At 37.8% G+C, this 18,182-nt stretch overlaps 1 protein-coding gene across 2 annotated transcripts in view; it reads right to left on the bottom strand.

The window, feature by feature from the left end:
• The window catches only part of LOC148831671 (transcription initiation factor TFIID subunit 4-like), a 68,935-nt gene that overhangs the window by 8,372 nt on the left and 42,381 nt on the right, over window positions 1-18,182 (bottom strand). For both annotated transcript variants that reach the window (XM_088919231.1, XM_088919232.1), the window contains exons 12-15: window positions 13,580-13,710; window positions 9,354-9,476; window positions 8,864-8,920; window positions 6,522-6,641 (exon numbers count right to left, since the gene is read on the bottom strand). In XM_088919231.1, the coding sequence (XP_088775357.1) occupies window positions 6,522-6,641; window positions 8,864-8,920; window positions 9,354-9,476; window positions 13,580-13,710 (431 nt within the window). The remainder of the gene's footprint in view (window positions 1-6,521; window positions 6,642-8,863; window positions 8,921-9,353; window positions 9,477-13,579; window positions 13,711-18,182) is intronic.

Below are 18,182 nucleotides of genomic sequence, written 5' to 3'. Positions count from 1 at the left end.
AGGCAAGTAGGTAAACATGCAGCTATCACTTTGGTATGTACAGATCACAATGTTAATTAAAAAATCACCTATCAATGCAGTACATGGACCTTATTTCACTTATTAGGACTAAAACATGACAACTATTAACAAAGCAACTTGATGTATTTCTTCTTCTTAAGCGTAAAATACCAGATGTAAATAATGGGGGTAACCATATCCTATTAGTATTATAAAAATGTAATCAACACTTATTAGGCAGGCTCAGGAAATATATTTATAATGCAGCTGTTATTGTTGTTTTAATTTGTTTACAGATATGTGCCACATGAGAACAATTGCATAACAAGTATTTTCAATACCTTAAGACTTTATTTGGTTTTAGTTACCATGATTACTCAATTACTGTTCTAGCATATAATCAACACTTTATAGTGGAATAAATGGAGTGTGTGTTTCTGGGCATTTCTCCATAAATGTGTTGCAGACCACTTTCTTTAAAAAAAATAAGCAAATATGGCACAACTAAGTGACTGATAGTATATATTCTATTTAAGGGACAGGATTATGACTCATCTTCAGTTATTATAGTAGATGAGGTAAAAACATATTCCAACATTAGCTATGGTTACAGATTCTGGTGAACATTATACATACAGCAATAAAGGCTAATAGTGATTATTCACACCAAGGAAAGGCTAAATTCTAGTTTAAAGAAAATGTAATGCTGTAATAACACACAGTGTCTAATGCATGGTAACATGTCTGTGCTTATTCTTATCACAAGTCTTTACATTTAAGATATGAACTCACTGCACAATTTCTAGAGAACAGTGTCCATTCATGCAGGGGTGTGTCAGACAGAGAGTAACCTTGAGGACATTAGAGCTGCTGGATAAGCTACAACTACATGTGCTTCAATCAAGGTTCAGAGAAAGGCCATTTACTCAGGCTGCTGCCAGCCATATCAGACAGACATCAGCCTCAAAGACAGCATGTATTCATAATTACATCTAGAGTCAGGTGTGATAAGCTTACAGATTCAAGAACTTGCCTGGGTACAGACAACGAAATGAAAAACCAAAACCACTACTTCAGTAGTTAGATACATCAGTCCGGTTCTTTTTGGAACCTGGGTATTTGTTCTGAAGAACAGTAGCATCCATCTGCTTTTGGATGACACCTTCTGAGGAGCAAATCAAAAAGCAACTCACCGCCACAGAAACTCAGGAACATAAGCTCTCACCAGACACACACATTAAAAGTAAAGAACAACACATTACCTTCATTGCAAATATCACTCAAGGACTGCATATGAAACACACAGAACACAAGGACTTTCATGTGTAAATTTAGGAGCCTCATTTGAACACTACCTAAAATCGAAGAAGTTATGTTGTAAAACCATTTTCTATCACAGGTTGAAAATTCTGCACAATCTTGGATGTTTCTTACTTCTTTGCTTTCTTAAACTCAGATATAAGGTTATCACTTCAGAATTTAAACACAGTGAAAGCTTAGCTATGATTATCTTATTCTTGTGTAGAAAGGTTTACTCTGTGTCTTTAGATCACATACTTAATCTTTTCCTCAAGGATACATGAAAATAAGAGTGCTGTACCCTGGAATCTTGTGTTTTTTAGCATTAAACCTGTCTGGCCTTCAGCATTGTTCTAAAAAAAATCAGCTACACTTATCTATGGCTCATGTCTTCACAACTTATTCTGCATCTTCAGCTGAGATTAAAAATGTTAAGCCTAGAGTCACAGTATGTCATTTATTTTGCTTCAGCTTTTTTCACACAATTACCTCTGCAATTAAACAAATATTTTTGCTTGTAATCATGTATGGCAAATAACTGGCATCATTATACTTTAATTTGTCAAGTTAGGAGGAGACAGAGCAAAAATACCTTTGTCAGTGCATTCACAATTAAGCAACAGATTTCTTCATTTCTTGGCAAATTGTAGCCTATTCTTGAAAATTGTCTTGAAACAATTTTAACAGGATCATTTTTTAGGATTTTTCAGGTATCATGCATTGTAACATGCACTGTAAATTACAGACACTGCAGAATATATTTCAAGGATACAAACACTATTTACTGCTATTAAATTAAGCAAGGATACTTAGTATCCTTAGCAATAGATGCAAAAAATGCAACTGAAAACTGTAATCAATATACCCTACATACACACAGTATCTGCAAATGTTCCACACATTACTTTGACAATTTATCAAATTTATCATTAAAAAATTTACAAAAATATACTGTATTTAATAGTATAAGTATTACAAAAAAAGAGGAGGCTATTTGACTTATTTAGCTTGTACAATGGTTAGTATCTAATTAATCCAAGGATCTCATTTCCTGAAAGAAGGAAGGGTACAATCTTCAACAGTATGACTGTGCAGCTTGTTCCCTACCCCTACAACTGTTAGGGTATAAGAGTGTCTCCTGTTCTCAGTTTCAAATGAACTTTTACATTTTGTTCTGTGGATCACTTTATTATCCATATACAATTTCTTGCATTAGGAATTTGTCTTTTCACATACTCCAGCTTGCTCTCCATGAGACACACACACAGACAGGGAGAGAAGCTTGGGGTCAGAGCGCAGGGTCAGCCATTGTACAGCGCCCCTGGAGCAGCTGGGGTTAAGGGCCTTGCTCAGGGGCCCAACAGAGTAGGATTCCTCTGCTGTCCGTGGGATTTAAACCGGCAACCTTCAAACCACAGGCACAGATCCTTAGCCACAGTGCCATCACTCCGCCCCCCAAAAATATGGAATGCTTCACGAATTTGCGTGTCATTCAGTTCAGTAAATGCACTGGACTGAAGCTGCTGATGCCACTGAAGATTTTTGAATTCTTGTATCACGTCCCCTGTAGTATTTACTGGTCAGTTCTTAAAAGGATCAGTCACTGTCAGTACAGGACATTCCTTCAAGCCCTGGAACGTTTCTGGTTGCTCTTCTCTGCATTGACACCAGAGCAGCGACATCTTTTCTATAACTAAAAACTGATGACCAAAATTATAGAAAATATTCCAAAAGTGGCCTTATTTATACCATAGACAATTTTAGTTCATAACTCTGGCACTCTGGCTGCTTTCGTATCATCCAGGTGGGGCTGCACATTGGTGGCGGTGGTGAAGGGGATTCCCATTACCTGTAAAGAGCTTTGAGTGGAGTGTCCAGAAAAGCGCTATATAGGTGTAAGGAATTATTATTATGATTAATTTCTTCTTTACTATTAATTAATGTCTCTATGAGACAACAGCTGACTGCAGGAATCTTTAACTGGCTGATCTTCACGTCTCGGCACCCAGCTACTCGGGATAGTGGTGTTTGTCGAAAGCCGAGAGAGCCCAGGTCGGTTCTTCCCGCCCGAACCTCAGTGGCACTCAAAACTGTGTCTCAGTCACAGTCGGCTCGTGACACTGCCCAGGCTTGAGTGCACAACGCAGGGATTGTGGCGAGTGTCTTTACCAGCTGAGTCACTCTGCAGGCCTCTCATACCCCTCCGGCTCTATTCCTGCTCGCTTACCGATGACCCCAGCACTTGCGCTTACATCTTTTAGAATACGTCTCTCATCCACTATTGCTGCTCCCGCTGCAACTAGAAATGCATGTGGCATTTTTAAAGACACGTTACTTCTATATTTTAAAAGGGTGACAGTTATGTGTTTTTACATTGTCAAAAGAGTGTATTGTGAAATAAAAGCATTTTTTAAAATTTTAACTCAACTAATAAGATAGTTGCATAAAAAAACCTCTTACGTCTTCCCAATGCTTTAATTCTATCAGTCATTTAGGGAAGAAACACAATCTGCTATGAAGACGGAATTTTCTTGTTTCAAAGCTAACATTTACTTCTATATCTTCCCAATGTAGTTCCCAAAGTGAACAAACCTTTCAAATATCACATATTTACACAAAGAGCATGGGATAAAGATTTACACAATTTACCGTAGCTCCAAATGCAACAAATCAAATCAGATACAGCAAACACCTGCATACCTCAGACTCTGAACAGCTAGTGCTTGTTGCGTGTACTGCCACAGCTGCTTCCTTCTCAAACCCAATGAGTGACAAAAATGTAAGCACCAGACTACAAAAAATATAAATGTTGAATATCTGCTCTTCATGTGAGGAGAAATTTAAGAACATTGGATTTTTAATTTAAAACAAACTAAGGTCTACTGTGAAGTCAATTCCATTTTGTTTTAACTACAGGAAGCACTCAAACGATATTAAATTATTTCTGACGTATCAAAATTGAAGTATTAAACACTAGCCGATGTACAGTAAAAATCAAAGAATCCCGTTTTGTGGCATAACTTTAAAAAAAACTGTCCTTTAAAATGATGCTTAGAACACCACCTCCTTATCTCAAAGGAAACTATTATCTCGAGTGTCTCTTGAGTCCTTGGTTAGGGCCAGAACTTCCAGTTCCCCACTGCTTGTTGTGCAGAAATGGAGTGGTGCCAATATGTAAAACTTAACACCTGTGAGCTCCCATTTTCAGTCCAAGTCTTGTCTTTCCAGAAGGTGGCACTGAGCAGTATTAAGTTTACTGCCGCAGGCAGCTCATTGGATAGGCATGGCTCAAAACAAAGGGGAAATTCAGTGTAATTGATGTGTTCGTCTTTTTCTTCTGCCACAAGTCCAGGGTTGCCAAAAGGACTGACAAAGCAATTGGTACAGGTATTACAATAAGACATAACAACAATAACAACTGTAATAATAATTCCTTGGGTTTATACAGTTGTCTTTCAATACAAACTGATAACATAAAAATTATTTTCATTAACCGGTACTGTGAATATTTATATTTTTCCATCACTGACTGAAAACATTCAAAATGTTTTGCTAGTTCCATTGCCTCTGGCATACAAAAGAAGTTTGTAATTTTTACTTTGCAAATAAAGCAATGACACCCAAAGAACAGGAGCTATATTACTAATCTACAGTAAAGTACGTTAAAAACTACACTGTTAACCAAACCAGTAGACTTGCTGCTTCCCTTGGTCCTGTCTTAGCTCTATGTATGTAACAGCAACCAATGGAAAGCAGCTATATGCAAAATGTCCTATCTAGACATCTCAAAGCTCTTTACATTCGTGATGAATCATTTGAAATCAGGTAGAAAGAACATGCTGAGATGAAGAAAAAAGCAGCACTTCTGTATTAAAAGTTAGGAAAGGCTAGTCTGAGGAAATGTGTTGTTAAATGGTTTGTGAAGTCATAAAGTCTTTCTCCTCATCAAATAGAAATACATGCTAACTGTCTATATAAACAGAGTAGTGCAGAATAAGCTGACTCTTCAGTGAACTATCACGTTAGAGATGCAAAGAACTACTGCATGAACCAAGAAAGCAGATGGGGATACAGCAATGTCCTTGAGGATTAGGGGGGGGAATGAAAAATGCAAGTGGAAAGGGGAGGTTAATCAGACTAACGTGAACAGAACCCCATTACCAAAACACAGGGCTCCTGAGATCCAGCCCAACTGGCTCGTGCCACGTAGATTTAAATACCAGCAGCACGCAAGACAGCAGAGCTGCACAAGAGGCACGCATGAGTAGGTCTGAACTAAAATGCAGAGCAAAAATGGAACAGAGGATTTAAAAACCATCTTGCTATGAAGGAAGGAAAAAAAATCACTTGTTACAATGACCTACTTTAAAGGTTTCATGCGTGGAGAATGTTTTAAGCAGACACTAACTCAGACATATAAGAAAAAAGCATCCATGCAAAATAGCACTGGCTTTGACTTTCTGCGTCCTTAAAAAAGCACATCGTCCATAAGATCCACTTTGTATTAGAAAGAAAAAAGGTACAGGATTCAGACAACCATTACAGTTAAATACATTATTTTTCCCACAGTAATTTGTAAAGTAGCTGTGCCAGAAGGATAAAGTATAAAACTGATTGGATATTTGTGTGACCAGTGTTTGTTTTTAAATCATACATTAAATGTATATTATAAATAAATATTTTAAGTAGATTTCCACAGCATTACCAGCTTGTAGCCTGATCTTTTTATAACTTAAGGTAAGCAAGGCTGGCCTAGTTAGTTGCAGGATGGGAGGCTGCTGCTGCAAGAGGTGACGATAGACCAGTAGGTGTCACTCTTCCCTTCGTACCAGTATTTCCAAAGCACAGGGGCGTTAATCTCAGTGACCTGCCTAAAGTCCACTCTGGGTTTGTAGAGTCTGATCTACTCAAAGTTCCCCCTTTATTCAATTGATGAAAACTTCTCACTTCTCTGCCTGATCTGCTGTGTGTTGGGGACACTGGGGCCTAACGGCTGACATTTATTACTGAATAACACCAGATTAGTTTTTAGAAAAAATAAAAGGACTGAATATTAGTGGCAACTGAACATCTGTGATCAGCAATTGTTTTAAATTTGTTCATCATTCTAAAACAAATGATTAGATAAAATGAGAGTATACTAAACAAAATCATGCAGATCCACTTAACAGTGAAAGAGACGCCACTTTTATCAGAACAGTTCATGACGATGCATTTACTACCTCGCTTCCAGATCCATTGACTTGAGAATCCAGGGGCCGCTTCTTCCTGGGCCCAATAGCTGCCAGTGCTGTCAGATTTGCATCTCTCTGCTGCATCTGAGCCAGTTCCAGCTGCTGCATCTGTTGTTTTAAAAACATAATTTGTTAATAAGCAAAGTGTCCAGTGTTTCATGTAGGGTCTTTTCACTGGTTGCAAAGCTGAATACTGAGATCATGCAGCAGAGGCTTAACCACAGCCAGTACTAGCAGACTTACTTCTGACCTGTCAAAGTGGTGTAGTTGCAACCCCATATATATATTATACAAATATCTTTCACTTACAGACTTACAAACACATATTACTGACCAAAATAATTAAAAAGCATGCTGTTAAAGATCACCTAAATATTTTCTTTTCAGAAAAGCTAAAGTTCTAATGAAAATACATAACAGCTTAAGGAAAGAGTGGTTTATTAATGCTAGAAATACTGAGCTAGTGTCATAGCCACAGCTGTGTTTGTTACCCTCCTGTAGTTTCTAAGCATGTGTGTTTCCAAAGCATTCTTCGCCACTGTTCCAACAATCCTGTAATACAGCCTGAGATCTCTTCTCCGATCTTGTGTTTATAGTTCTCAACGTGACATCACAAACACAGAGCTGCCATCTGAGAGAGCCGCTCCAGGAGCACAAACATTCCTGCTCCTTTTACACTTGTAAGATATCTAAGAGAACTGAGTCCAGTCCAGGGTGTGCCCTGCTTGTGCCTGCTGCTCACCAAAATAAGGCCCAGCTCCCCCACGACCCTGAATTGAATTTTTAACGTTTAAAAAAAAAAAATGGATGGAGGTGTTATTCACATATATGAAGATAAAATAAGAATTGCACCTTTAAATGTAGATATTTACCTACAAACTATTATCAGCTTTAATTAATCTTGAAAGAAGACCTCTTTTAAACCCTTATTTTGGATTGTGCACAGTGAACAGTCATTATTCTGAAGTTCAGAGATCAGAATAAAATAAACATTTTATATGTGCAACAGCATAAGTGCACATCACAAAAGAGTAAACATGAAATAGGTTTATTCCATGCTGAAAAAAAGAAGAAAGAAAACAACGTTTCGGTTGTGGAGCCTTCTTCAGGTTATCCTTCTCCATGGCCGAAACGTTGTGTTTTCTTTCTTCTTTTTTTCAGCATGGAATAAACCTATTACTTGTTCCTTTGCAGCCTATGCATGCTGACGCAGCTACCCACCTGAACTAAAGAGTAAACATGTTGGGTATTGAGTAATCATATTTTGAGATTTGCCTTTTGTATAGAAATATACCATTGCATAAGTTTAACACAAGAAAACAGGACCTCAGAAGTGCAGTACATGTAACGCTACAGTTGCATACTGTATAGCCTTCATCTGTTACTGCATTTTATCAATTTCATTAGTTTTCAGTGGTAAGGAGAATAAATACCACAGATCCACAGCAACATGTCACTAAAATACAAATAGACAAAACTAGTCTCGCAATAACACTTGCTTTTCTCCTATGCAGCACACAGGAATCGTACACAAGCTCCCTCTCACATACACTCACACCACCCAATCTTACTCAGACGCGCACACACACACATCCAACCTCAGGTGCTTTCATTTGATTCTATTCCCCATTTGCCAAGGGCCCCAGCTCTAGCTAGCTCCAATATTAGGCTCAATTAAAATAAGCTCCAATTAGTGGAGCTTTTTCTCTAAGGCAAAGAAAGTCAGGAAATGGATATTGGGAAATGTAAAAGTCAGCTACTGTGAGGAGGCAGTCGACGTAAATGAACTTATTTGTTGATTTCTACAGTTGCTATGTGGAGACCTCTGGGAGTTAAAGCTTAACTAGTCTAAGCTATAAAATAAAAAGCCCCCGAGCTAAACATGAACTGTGTGAAAACAAGGGCTCCATCACAGAACAGAAAACTGCTGGGCCCAGAAAATTAAAAGCCAGAGGCATTTTCCATTTACAACTAAATCCCAGTACCACCTTGAAGCCAAAGAATTATAAGCAGTATCAGATTTACAAAATGAACAATTATCCTGAAAAATTGTAGCCTATTGTAGAATCCCCAAATACTATACCTCAAAGTTTTAATAAAAACTTAAATGCATTTGTTACCAACATATACATCTTGAATTTATTGAGCTGCTGCCGAAGATGAAACCGTGTCGAGGACTGCCCTTGCCTGGAGCAGTCCATGTCCTTCCCCTGGGCGACTGGAAATGATATGCGATAGCAAAGCAAACCTTGACCTAATTGCCAGGAGACTGCACCCATGCCCAGGAATAAAACAAAGGAAGCTGCAGTGTTGTCGTCCTTTATCCCTACCTCTTTGGCTTTCTGTTTCAGCCTCAGCTGCTCTGGATCTTCTTTATTGGACCGACTCTGTCAAAGAAAGAAGACGCAAATCCTATAAATATTGCAGGTTTTGCTAAATACTTACTATAACAGCCTCTGAAGTATTGCTTTTGAAAGTCTTTGGAAGTGGACATGGACGCAAGCTTTTAGCTTCCCGGCTTCGTTCAGCTGTTTGACTGGCCTTGAGGAAAGCGGCACCAAAAAAGAGTCCTTAACGTTCTCAGCCAGGTCGAGCCACTGAACCACGCCTCTTGGGTCATCTCTCCAAATGACAAACCGGGGAGCTGTTAAATACAACTGCACTTTTTTTTTTACCAAGCAAAAGTAAAGTTTGGCTCATTCAGGAAGGCACAGCCACTCCAAGGCATGAAGCACACAGCAGAGGCATGACCGTGCAACCTTTCACCCAGCAGACAGACAAGCCACCTGGATTCCCCCAGCCGTGAAACGGAGGTCTTACTCTCGCAGCTCGTAGGAGCACTTCTCTTTCCTCCTCATCTCTCTTTTGTTTCTCCAAACGGTCCAACTGCCCCAGAAACTTCAGCTGAGAACGAGTGTCACTCTGTTGTACATATCTGTCATCCTAGGAAAAAAAAGGTCACTATCAATGAAGGAAAATGTATTGAAAGAAAGGATCCATCCAGTTTCGGACAAATTCACAATCAGTACACAACGAGAAGGAAATGGGTGCAGTCTAGGATTAGAGGCTATAAGATTAAAATTAATTAATTAAAGCTAGGAGGCAGAAAGGTAGATGATCAAATTAACTCAACAGAATCTGACTTTTAGGAAAATTCAGAATGTGCACCAATAATCCAGAACACATAAGGGGTAAAATTCACAAAGACATAATGACAGGTCTATAGGTTTTATAAGCAATAAACAATCTTTAGTCATTTGTCTAAAAATGAAGGTGCTCCTTGCTCGTATCCCAAAAAGCAGTGTTCACTGTACACATCTCCCATGCAAATAACCCATCTGTGTGTTTTTTATTAAGAAGAGGGAAAAAGATAGCTAGTGGTTTCTTCCTCAAGTGTATTTTTGATATGAACATCAAATTGTGGAGAGAACTCTATGTACTGCTTGTGTTTAGAAATAGTTGACTGCTGTCACAGTGCAGTGTGTGAACAAATTGAGGAATTAAAGGAGGCTTTTAATGAGCAAAGACACAAAAGTAGACAGAATGAACTTGGCAGCTGCTTAATGCCATATAAACAAACACCTGAATTTTGTAAACTGGAAAGAGGCTTTCTCTAGGACTTGATGTAGAAAGTTTTGAAGCCGTAAAAAGGTTAAGTTTATAACTTTTTTTTTTATTGAGCTATTGTCTACTGAACAAATCTGAAGTGGTGAAAAAATATTCTGTGCATCTGGTTATTTCTTAATATACTAAGTATTTCCTTACATAATCTGTGAAAAATAATACATTATCTGTGAAATAGCCATGATTTTTTTGTAAAAAAATCTGGAACTCTGCTTCTCTTGAACGGTTTTAACTTTTCCTGGCAATGCCAAAGATCATTTAAAAAATACACAACTAGTTATATTATACGTTTTTATTAAGTTTATTCAAATTCTGTTCAGGTCTTAAAATACAGACCTTTCAAAACGCTATCTTATTTATCTTTGTTTTTATGCCAGGTGTGATGTTTAAAGTCTGCAGCATTTGGCAAGTTTGAACAGCAGACAAACATTTCTATGCCATTCCAAATAAAATACTTTCCACTAGTGTTTGTCTGTCAGTAGAGCAAATATAAGCCAAATGCTAATGCACAGTAAATGTGCTAGGAAAATATCTGTATAATTGACCCACACATGAAACCAAGTTTTCTATTTATGCACAGTACAAATGAGTTTAGAGAACTTCATCCACTGTCTCTCTTTTCAACAGTAAAAGGCTGCCATAACTCTACACGTGTAAAGGATTGCACTTTAAAGCAAATGCTTCCCGGACATCGAATGACTTATAAATAAACAACCAAATGCACTTTAGTTTTCCCAAGTTAAGTTACAATGATTCAGAGAAAGTCAGTGTCATCAAAAACCTCATTTAGAGTTTCTGATTTGTATTTTAAGTATAAGTTAGACAAGGACAAATGAGAAGGGTATTTTAAGGCAATAATCTGTTGTATTCTCATAGGTATCATTAACCTTCCTAGGCTTTCACCTTAATTTCCTTACCATTTGCAAATTATATTTTTAAGCATGTTGCCCTGTAATATTTTAAGGTAAAGGCTTCACAAGATTATTGAGAAACCTGAGCAAAACAAGAAATATGTAATATTTACCTATGGTAACATCAGGCTTAGGATCATAACCACTTTAGACAAATATTATAAAAACATGCATTAGAATTAACACAAAATTCTAGATTTTATCTAGAATGCAATGATAATATTGAAAACATTAAAATTAAAAAATAATGTGAATATTTTAATTCAGCCTATTGTGATTATGTCTTAGTTCTCTAATTCATAATGCTTTTAAATAAAAAATGAAGGAGAAGGTGGTTATAAAAATATGTCATTTAATTAGACATTTTGGTAATTAATCCATTGTAATGACAGATACTATTTATAGTAAGTATCTGCACATGAAGATTGTTTCACATTGTCATAGCCTGATGGCCAAAAATACATTTTAAACAATATTTTAAACTTCTGAACCTTATTTTATAACTATGCACAATCATAATCATAGCTATGCTCACCTTAAGGGTATTTTACCACTGATGTAACCATGAAGGTATAACTGAAGGCATTAATAAAGGAATATGAAGGTACTGATCTGGTCTTGCTTCAAGAAAACAGTACACAGGTGGTCACCGAGTTGCGTAGTACACGACTTACATGTACTTGTGTAGCCACCGCTTCAGAAAATAAAAACTTGGTCACATATAATCTACGCACTTCGCACAATGTAAGATCACGTAACGTGTTGAGTAGAGGAGCTGTGTGGGCCGGAGAACATTCGGCCTGTGCTGTACTTGGCATTGTGCTCTTTATAGCTAATTTATTTAATTTTTACTCTAATCATAGCCAGCAAGCGGACTTTAAACTGATGGGGAAGGCGATACTGGTGCAGCAAAGAAGCAGTTGTATCACTATTAAAGTTTTAAAACCTTGCACCTTAAAGCAGTAAAACAACTGCACCAGAAGCAAAAAAAAAAAATATATTAAATACGAATGAAAAGGGTGATTCATTATCGAAGACTGCAGCTTGGAACATGCTAAATCATCTGGCTTCCTGAAATCAACCATTACAAAACTAAGGAGAGAGGAAATGGGGAAAAAAAAATAATTTGTGGATAGAAGATTAAACACAAAGACACACGCCAACAAGCACTGCCTCTCATCAATTAAGGTATGACTGATCAATTTTCTTTTTCAGTTAAAGTTTTTTTTAATACTGTATACAGTTTACAATGTTTATATACGGTATTATCATACATTAATTTTACATACAAATGCATTAAATCATGTTTGAAATGCATAGCCTTAGTATGTATGTCATACATACATGGTGTCAAGCAGAGTTATCCTTATGATCATGAAAACCTCACTTTGTACTGAGTAGTTAACTTTCCTTTACTTGAACAGAGTCTTCAGAACAACTAAAGCACAACAGATAGAACTCTGAAAAACACTTATCGTTATTCCCCCTCAACAGCAGTAGGTCCTGTGGAATTAAAACATGCAACACAGGTTCCACCTATATTGCTGGACACAGTACCACCTGCTATAGAATTCAACATGTTAGTGCTTATTCTATTTTTATGTGAAGTTTTTAATTTATAGATAATATTGTAATTTTATGTACAGTATAAACTCATTGAATCATGTCTCTAACACAGAGGTTTACAGTAGTTCAGGTGGGTAGCTGCGTCAGCATGCGTAGGCTGCAAAGGAACAAGAAATAGGTTTATTCCATTCTGAAAAAAAGAAGAGAGGAAAAACAACGTTTCGGCCGTGGAGCCTTCTTCAGGTGTGTCAAGCCTTCAGCCACACACCTGAAGAAGGCTCCACGGCCGAAACGTGTTTTTCCTCTCTTCTTTTTTTCAGCATGAAATAAACCTATTACTTGTTCCAGAGGTTTACAGTAGGACTTCGGCTCAATACAAAGAGAAATCCTTTAAGTATACTGTAAAAATACGAAAAAGCAACTTGCATAGATTTTGGGTTATGTAGCAGGTTCAGGAAGGAAACCCTACATAAGCGCATTACATCTATATGCTGATGAGAAATATTTGCAGCAAAATTCTGATAAACCATTGTTCTTCACCAGAGTATTTTCTTTTCTACTGGTTAAGAAATTTGAAAATAAATTAAATATTTGTTTTACTTTCTGTCTTTCTTGTGCATCGGTAAGAATTCAGTGGAGCGCTGGTATATTTATGACTGCCACTTGCTTCTTCCATCTCTCTCTCTTTGTGCAAGGGCATTCATACACAGTTTATGTATACACACACTCATAGGTGCATATTTATTCTGGTTGCAATCTTATGAGTGATCATCAAGCTCAAATTACATAAACACACAGAAAAGCAGATAACAGTTACTCAGATCACAGAGTATAATACATAACCGTGGCATCTTTGTAAATTTATTTTTAAATATAAGTGTTGAGACATTTCAAAAATGTCTGTATGACATGTATGTATTTTTGGGAGAAAAGACGGAAAGATACCTTGTACGTTATCTTGCGATGATGTGCAATAACTGTCAGCTTTTCTATCAGCTCCCTCAGGTGCTCCTGTGCGGCATGGGAGACAAGACTCACAACATCCAACGTGACATCCGAAATGCCATATTTCTTACCTGAAAAAAAAAACAACGAAATCCATAATCCATATCTGAGAGATAGCACATCAATGAAATAATTAGCACAGCAGGTATTCTGTTCCCCTGGAAGTCATACACATTAATGAACAAAGGTAAGAAAATTAGGATTTTTCTCATAAAATCACAACTTCAAAGATCTCAGGCATTACATTAATAAAACCTTGCCTGCAGCATCAGAAAATATAGACACCATTTCATTTAGCCCCCAGAACTCCTTACTCCTTGCAAGGTCATTCTTAGGACAAAGACAACAGGAACACAAATCAATGAAAGAGTCCAGAGCAAGAAAAACAAAACTAGAATTTGTATGAATACCACAGACTATTAATATTTATTAAAACATTTATTACATTATGTGATAAAAAATGTACTTCAGCTGAAATGCAGCACATTTTTTCATAATGTATAGAGCCTTTAAAATGTTTCCCAAGAGGCTATTTCAGGGACAATTATTGGAATAATATGTAAACTCACTTGGACTGTCTCATAAAAACCTGTAATGCAGCTGATGAAAATGCTCAAGCAAAATCTCCAAATCTCAATTTTTGCAAGCCTAATTATTGCTGATGAGCACTGCTTTGCACTTTCAACAAGCAAGAATTCTGGGCCTGTATTTCCATTCGCATTAAAAAGATGAAGTCATGATTATATCTGAACAGGAAGTTAAACCATTTCCATAGTTAAATATAACATTTAAAAGCCTATCCCACCCTAAAAAACACAATGACCAAAATTCTAGAAGGGCAGAAATGTATTCATTCGTACCACTCTTCAAGGTTTACATTGATTTATTTAAACAGCAATCAAGATTTTAAGATGTGACTGAAAGTGGAGGAAGTGGAGCCTTTTTCAACGTTCTATTTATCCACTGAAAGACTAATCAAACTCTTGGCCTAAAAATTCAAGCACCTGATCAACAAAAACTGTGTAATATTGAGCACAACTTCCTAATGCTCCACGTGCTCTTTTGCTAGTTTAACCAGCAAACCTAATCTTCTCACCTACTAATCCACTAGTGCCCTAACCAAAATATTCAGTCAATTTTCCATAAGGCATCAAAACACATACACAGCTGGTTGTGTAACAATGGAGGTGGAGATAAGTCTCAAACTTCTTTCGTCAGACCTCATGTTTGAGACTTTTTCATAAGCCCAATTAGTTGTATTGCACAAACTATTTCTAAACTTAAAAAAACACTATGACTGTTTGAATAGTATGTCACACTTTCTAAAGATCCACAATTTGGCCTGTAAAACCAGGTCCCATCAACTTGGGCATGTACAAAAACAGATTTTAAAATGCATAAATCAAATGTGCATGCATTTAAAAGTGAGACTGAAAAGTTACATATTTTGCTAATCAAGGATCACACATTTTTAAATAATTAACCAGGGAGGCAGGCAGGCTGCAGGGCACAAAGGTGAGAAGAGCAGTGGACTTCCACCAGATTGATGCATCTACATATTTCTTTATTAATTTAGAAACACAAACTATTTTAAATAGGCGGGCTACCTTTTTTCAGTTTTGAATCGTAAAATTGTGAATTTATATCACAGTTCACAGCACCTTCTCATTCTGCCATTTCTCATTCCAGGTTCCCAGAACTCCTGACACGCAGGCAGGTTTCTCTAACTAACTCGTCTATTCATTTTACGACGCACTGCAGGCTTAGCAGTGATGTGTAAAAGCTTCTGCCAAACTGAGGGCTGCTACATGCCCCCCAGCATCACCTCAAGGCTGCGGGCCCAGGACCGTGATGTGCCTGCAGTCAAGCCAGTCCTGACCGAGTCATCCAAACCCAAACTCTCGTGGTGCCAATTCTTCACTGCTGCTCAGGGAATAAGGCCTATATATTTTTTGTGATATCTAAAGTTAGGGCTTCAGAAAAAAAAATGTTGTAATGACAAAGCTTTACAATTTCTCCATGTTCATATATCTTACAAAATTATCAGAAGCTGGAAATGTCCTTGAACTATTTCACTTTCAGAAACTGCTTCACAAGAAGCTCATAATTCACTACTCCTTTTATACAAGAGATTCTGTCAATAACCATCTGTTTTTAGTGTGAGGTGGAAAAAAAAATAAGACTGAGCAAGAAAACACTGGGGTATCAGTGAGGCATAAATCTAAACCTCAAAACCAGCCTTGGACTGCAACATAGAATTACAGGCCTCAAATACTGAATTAACAATATACCTTGACTGGTAGAATTTTTACTTTTGTACATTTCTAATACGCATGACCAATTTATTTTGCCTATGGGTTATAAAGGCCCTGCAGCCTCAGACTGTCCTACAGCCACACCAGCTGGAGGAGGCAAGGGCTGGCACACGTGTCTCCTGTTCTCCCAGCCGGGGCTCCTCGGAGCTGAGACTGGATTGCCAGCCTGCCTCACTGGGGCCCACAACGCTTCTCGCACTCGGTCTAAACTCGGTACTTTACTGACAGGAAACTTTCGGAAATGTGCAACTAACATAAAAAACAGACAACTGAACTTTAGTCACAGCAGATAAAAGAGACGTTGTTAACAAGTCCTTTGCTATCAGATGTCTTCTGTGTACTTTTATCACACACACCTCTGGAAAAGAATGTAACAAAGAAAAGTGCTTCAGTTCGCTTCAGACCTTAGTGATACTTCAGGTGAAGGCCTAAAAAATAATCTACGAAAACAGAAAAGAGCATGAAGGAACAATAAAAAGATTTCCAAAACTCATTACAGTATAATCTTGGCCCCTTAAAATAGGCACTGTTAGTATTTCTATTTTTTAAAGTAGCAAAATGCATGAATGAATTTCCAAATTTTACAGTTATTTTAGTCAATTTCAGTCAATTTTACAAAGATTAGCAAGAATTTACTCTTTCATTTCAACAATGCCACTATTGTGTTTAGTGGGTCCCCAAGTCCACCCTCTGGTCTTCACCACGCCAACTGACACTGTGTAATGTAGGGTTAGCACTGACAGTGAAGTGAATGATGACAGAAGCTACAGCAAGAGGACACTTTCAGTCTCCTTGGTTTAGATCCCGTTAGCTCAAGGCCATCTTCTTTCAAGATGTGTGTGGAAGCTAGCATGCAAAGGCTTCTCCACAGTTAAAGATACCTAGCGCTGGAGTCCTCCATCCCCAGCATGTTCTCCAAGACCTCCTGTAACAAAGCTTCATAAAGTGGGCGGAAAAGTGATGGCTGGAGACTCCTTCGCATGATCTGATAGAAGCAACTGTTAGAAGACGGGCATCAGTTATCTGGGTTGAGATTAAGTGCATTTTGGCACCAGGGTGCTCTTTTTAGGATTAATGTTGCTCAGATCTCTTCTCTTGGGGTGGGTGTTAGAAAACCACCTCTAAACCTAGCCTGCTTGATTGGATAACTGTGTGAGGAAAGACCACCCTTTTTCAGTAAAAAGTCTTTCGGATGAGACGTAAAACCGAGGTCCTGACTCTGTGGTCATTAAAAATCCCAGGGTGTTTCTCGCAAAGAGTAGGTATGTAACCCTGGCGTCCTGGCCAAATTTCAAATGCCTCCTAATAATCCCCCTCTATGAACTGGCTACATTACTTTGTTCTCCTCCCCCCCCCCGATGGCAGGCGGAGCGACGCACCGGTTGGAGTATTCTCGGTCGCATTTAATGGCAACGTCAGCTCAAAGATTTGGTTCAAACCACCAAATGGAGACGGGCGTGCCGACAAGCAGACCCTGCTGATGCGGGATTAACGCTAGGATGAGAGGAAAGATTATAGTATAACAATTTCAGATATTTTTAGGCAAGACATTATCCAATCCGTAAAAATATTTGTATTTCTTTTCATTCCCATTTCATTGTGTCCTCCTTATTTCTTCACATACTCTGACTTCAGAGACAACACTAGCTTCACGTGCCAGAGAAAGTGGAGGTTCAATATTGGTCTTGCTAGCAACCCTGTGTTCATGGAAGAGCATAATTCATTTTTGACTGCGAAGAATGGCAGAATTATGAATGCTTTAGACTGATGTATCTCATGATCAAGATGAATTATGTGTACTCTCACACATCTTCCAGCAATACAATATAAATTCTTTCATGAGCACAATTCTAAACTTACAGACACTGAAGACAAAAAAAAAAAGAATACAGAAGTACCAACGATGGGACAGTAGGAGAAAAAGCGACCTGAATACTGCCACTTTTTGGTTTTATGAAGCAGGAGGAGGACCTCCCCAAATCCTCTCTAATGATTTAAAATGACAGATGTTTAACCAGCAAAATATGACAGACAGTGATAAATGAATACAATTAAACATTGATAACCAGAACACAAAAATCGGGTGGAGGGATATCAAACAGGTTTAATAAACAGGAATGCATTATGCAACTAGGGCACATCCCTAAAACACCAAGAGTCTGTGACAGAAAACGTGATCTGGAGACACAAACTAGCACCAGGTAAAGCTACAGGAGTGCTTTGTCCCC

Source organism: Atractosteus spatula, chromosome 6 (genome assembly GCF_055471065.1).
Source record: "Atractosteus spatula isolate fAtrSpa1 chromosome 6, fAtrSpa1.hap1, whole genome shotgun sequence".
Taxonomy (NCBI): domain Eukaryota; kingdom Metazoa; phylum Chordata; class Actinopteri; order Semionotiformes; family Lepisosteidae; genus Atractosteus; species Atractosteus spatula.
This window is presented reverse-complemented; position numbering and strand designations above follow the sequence as displayed.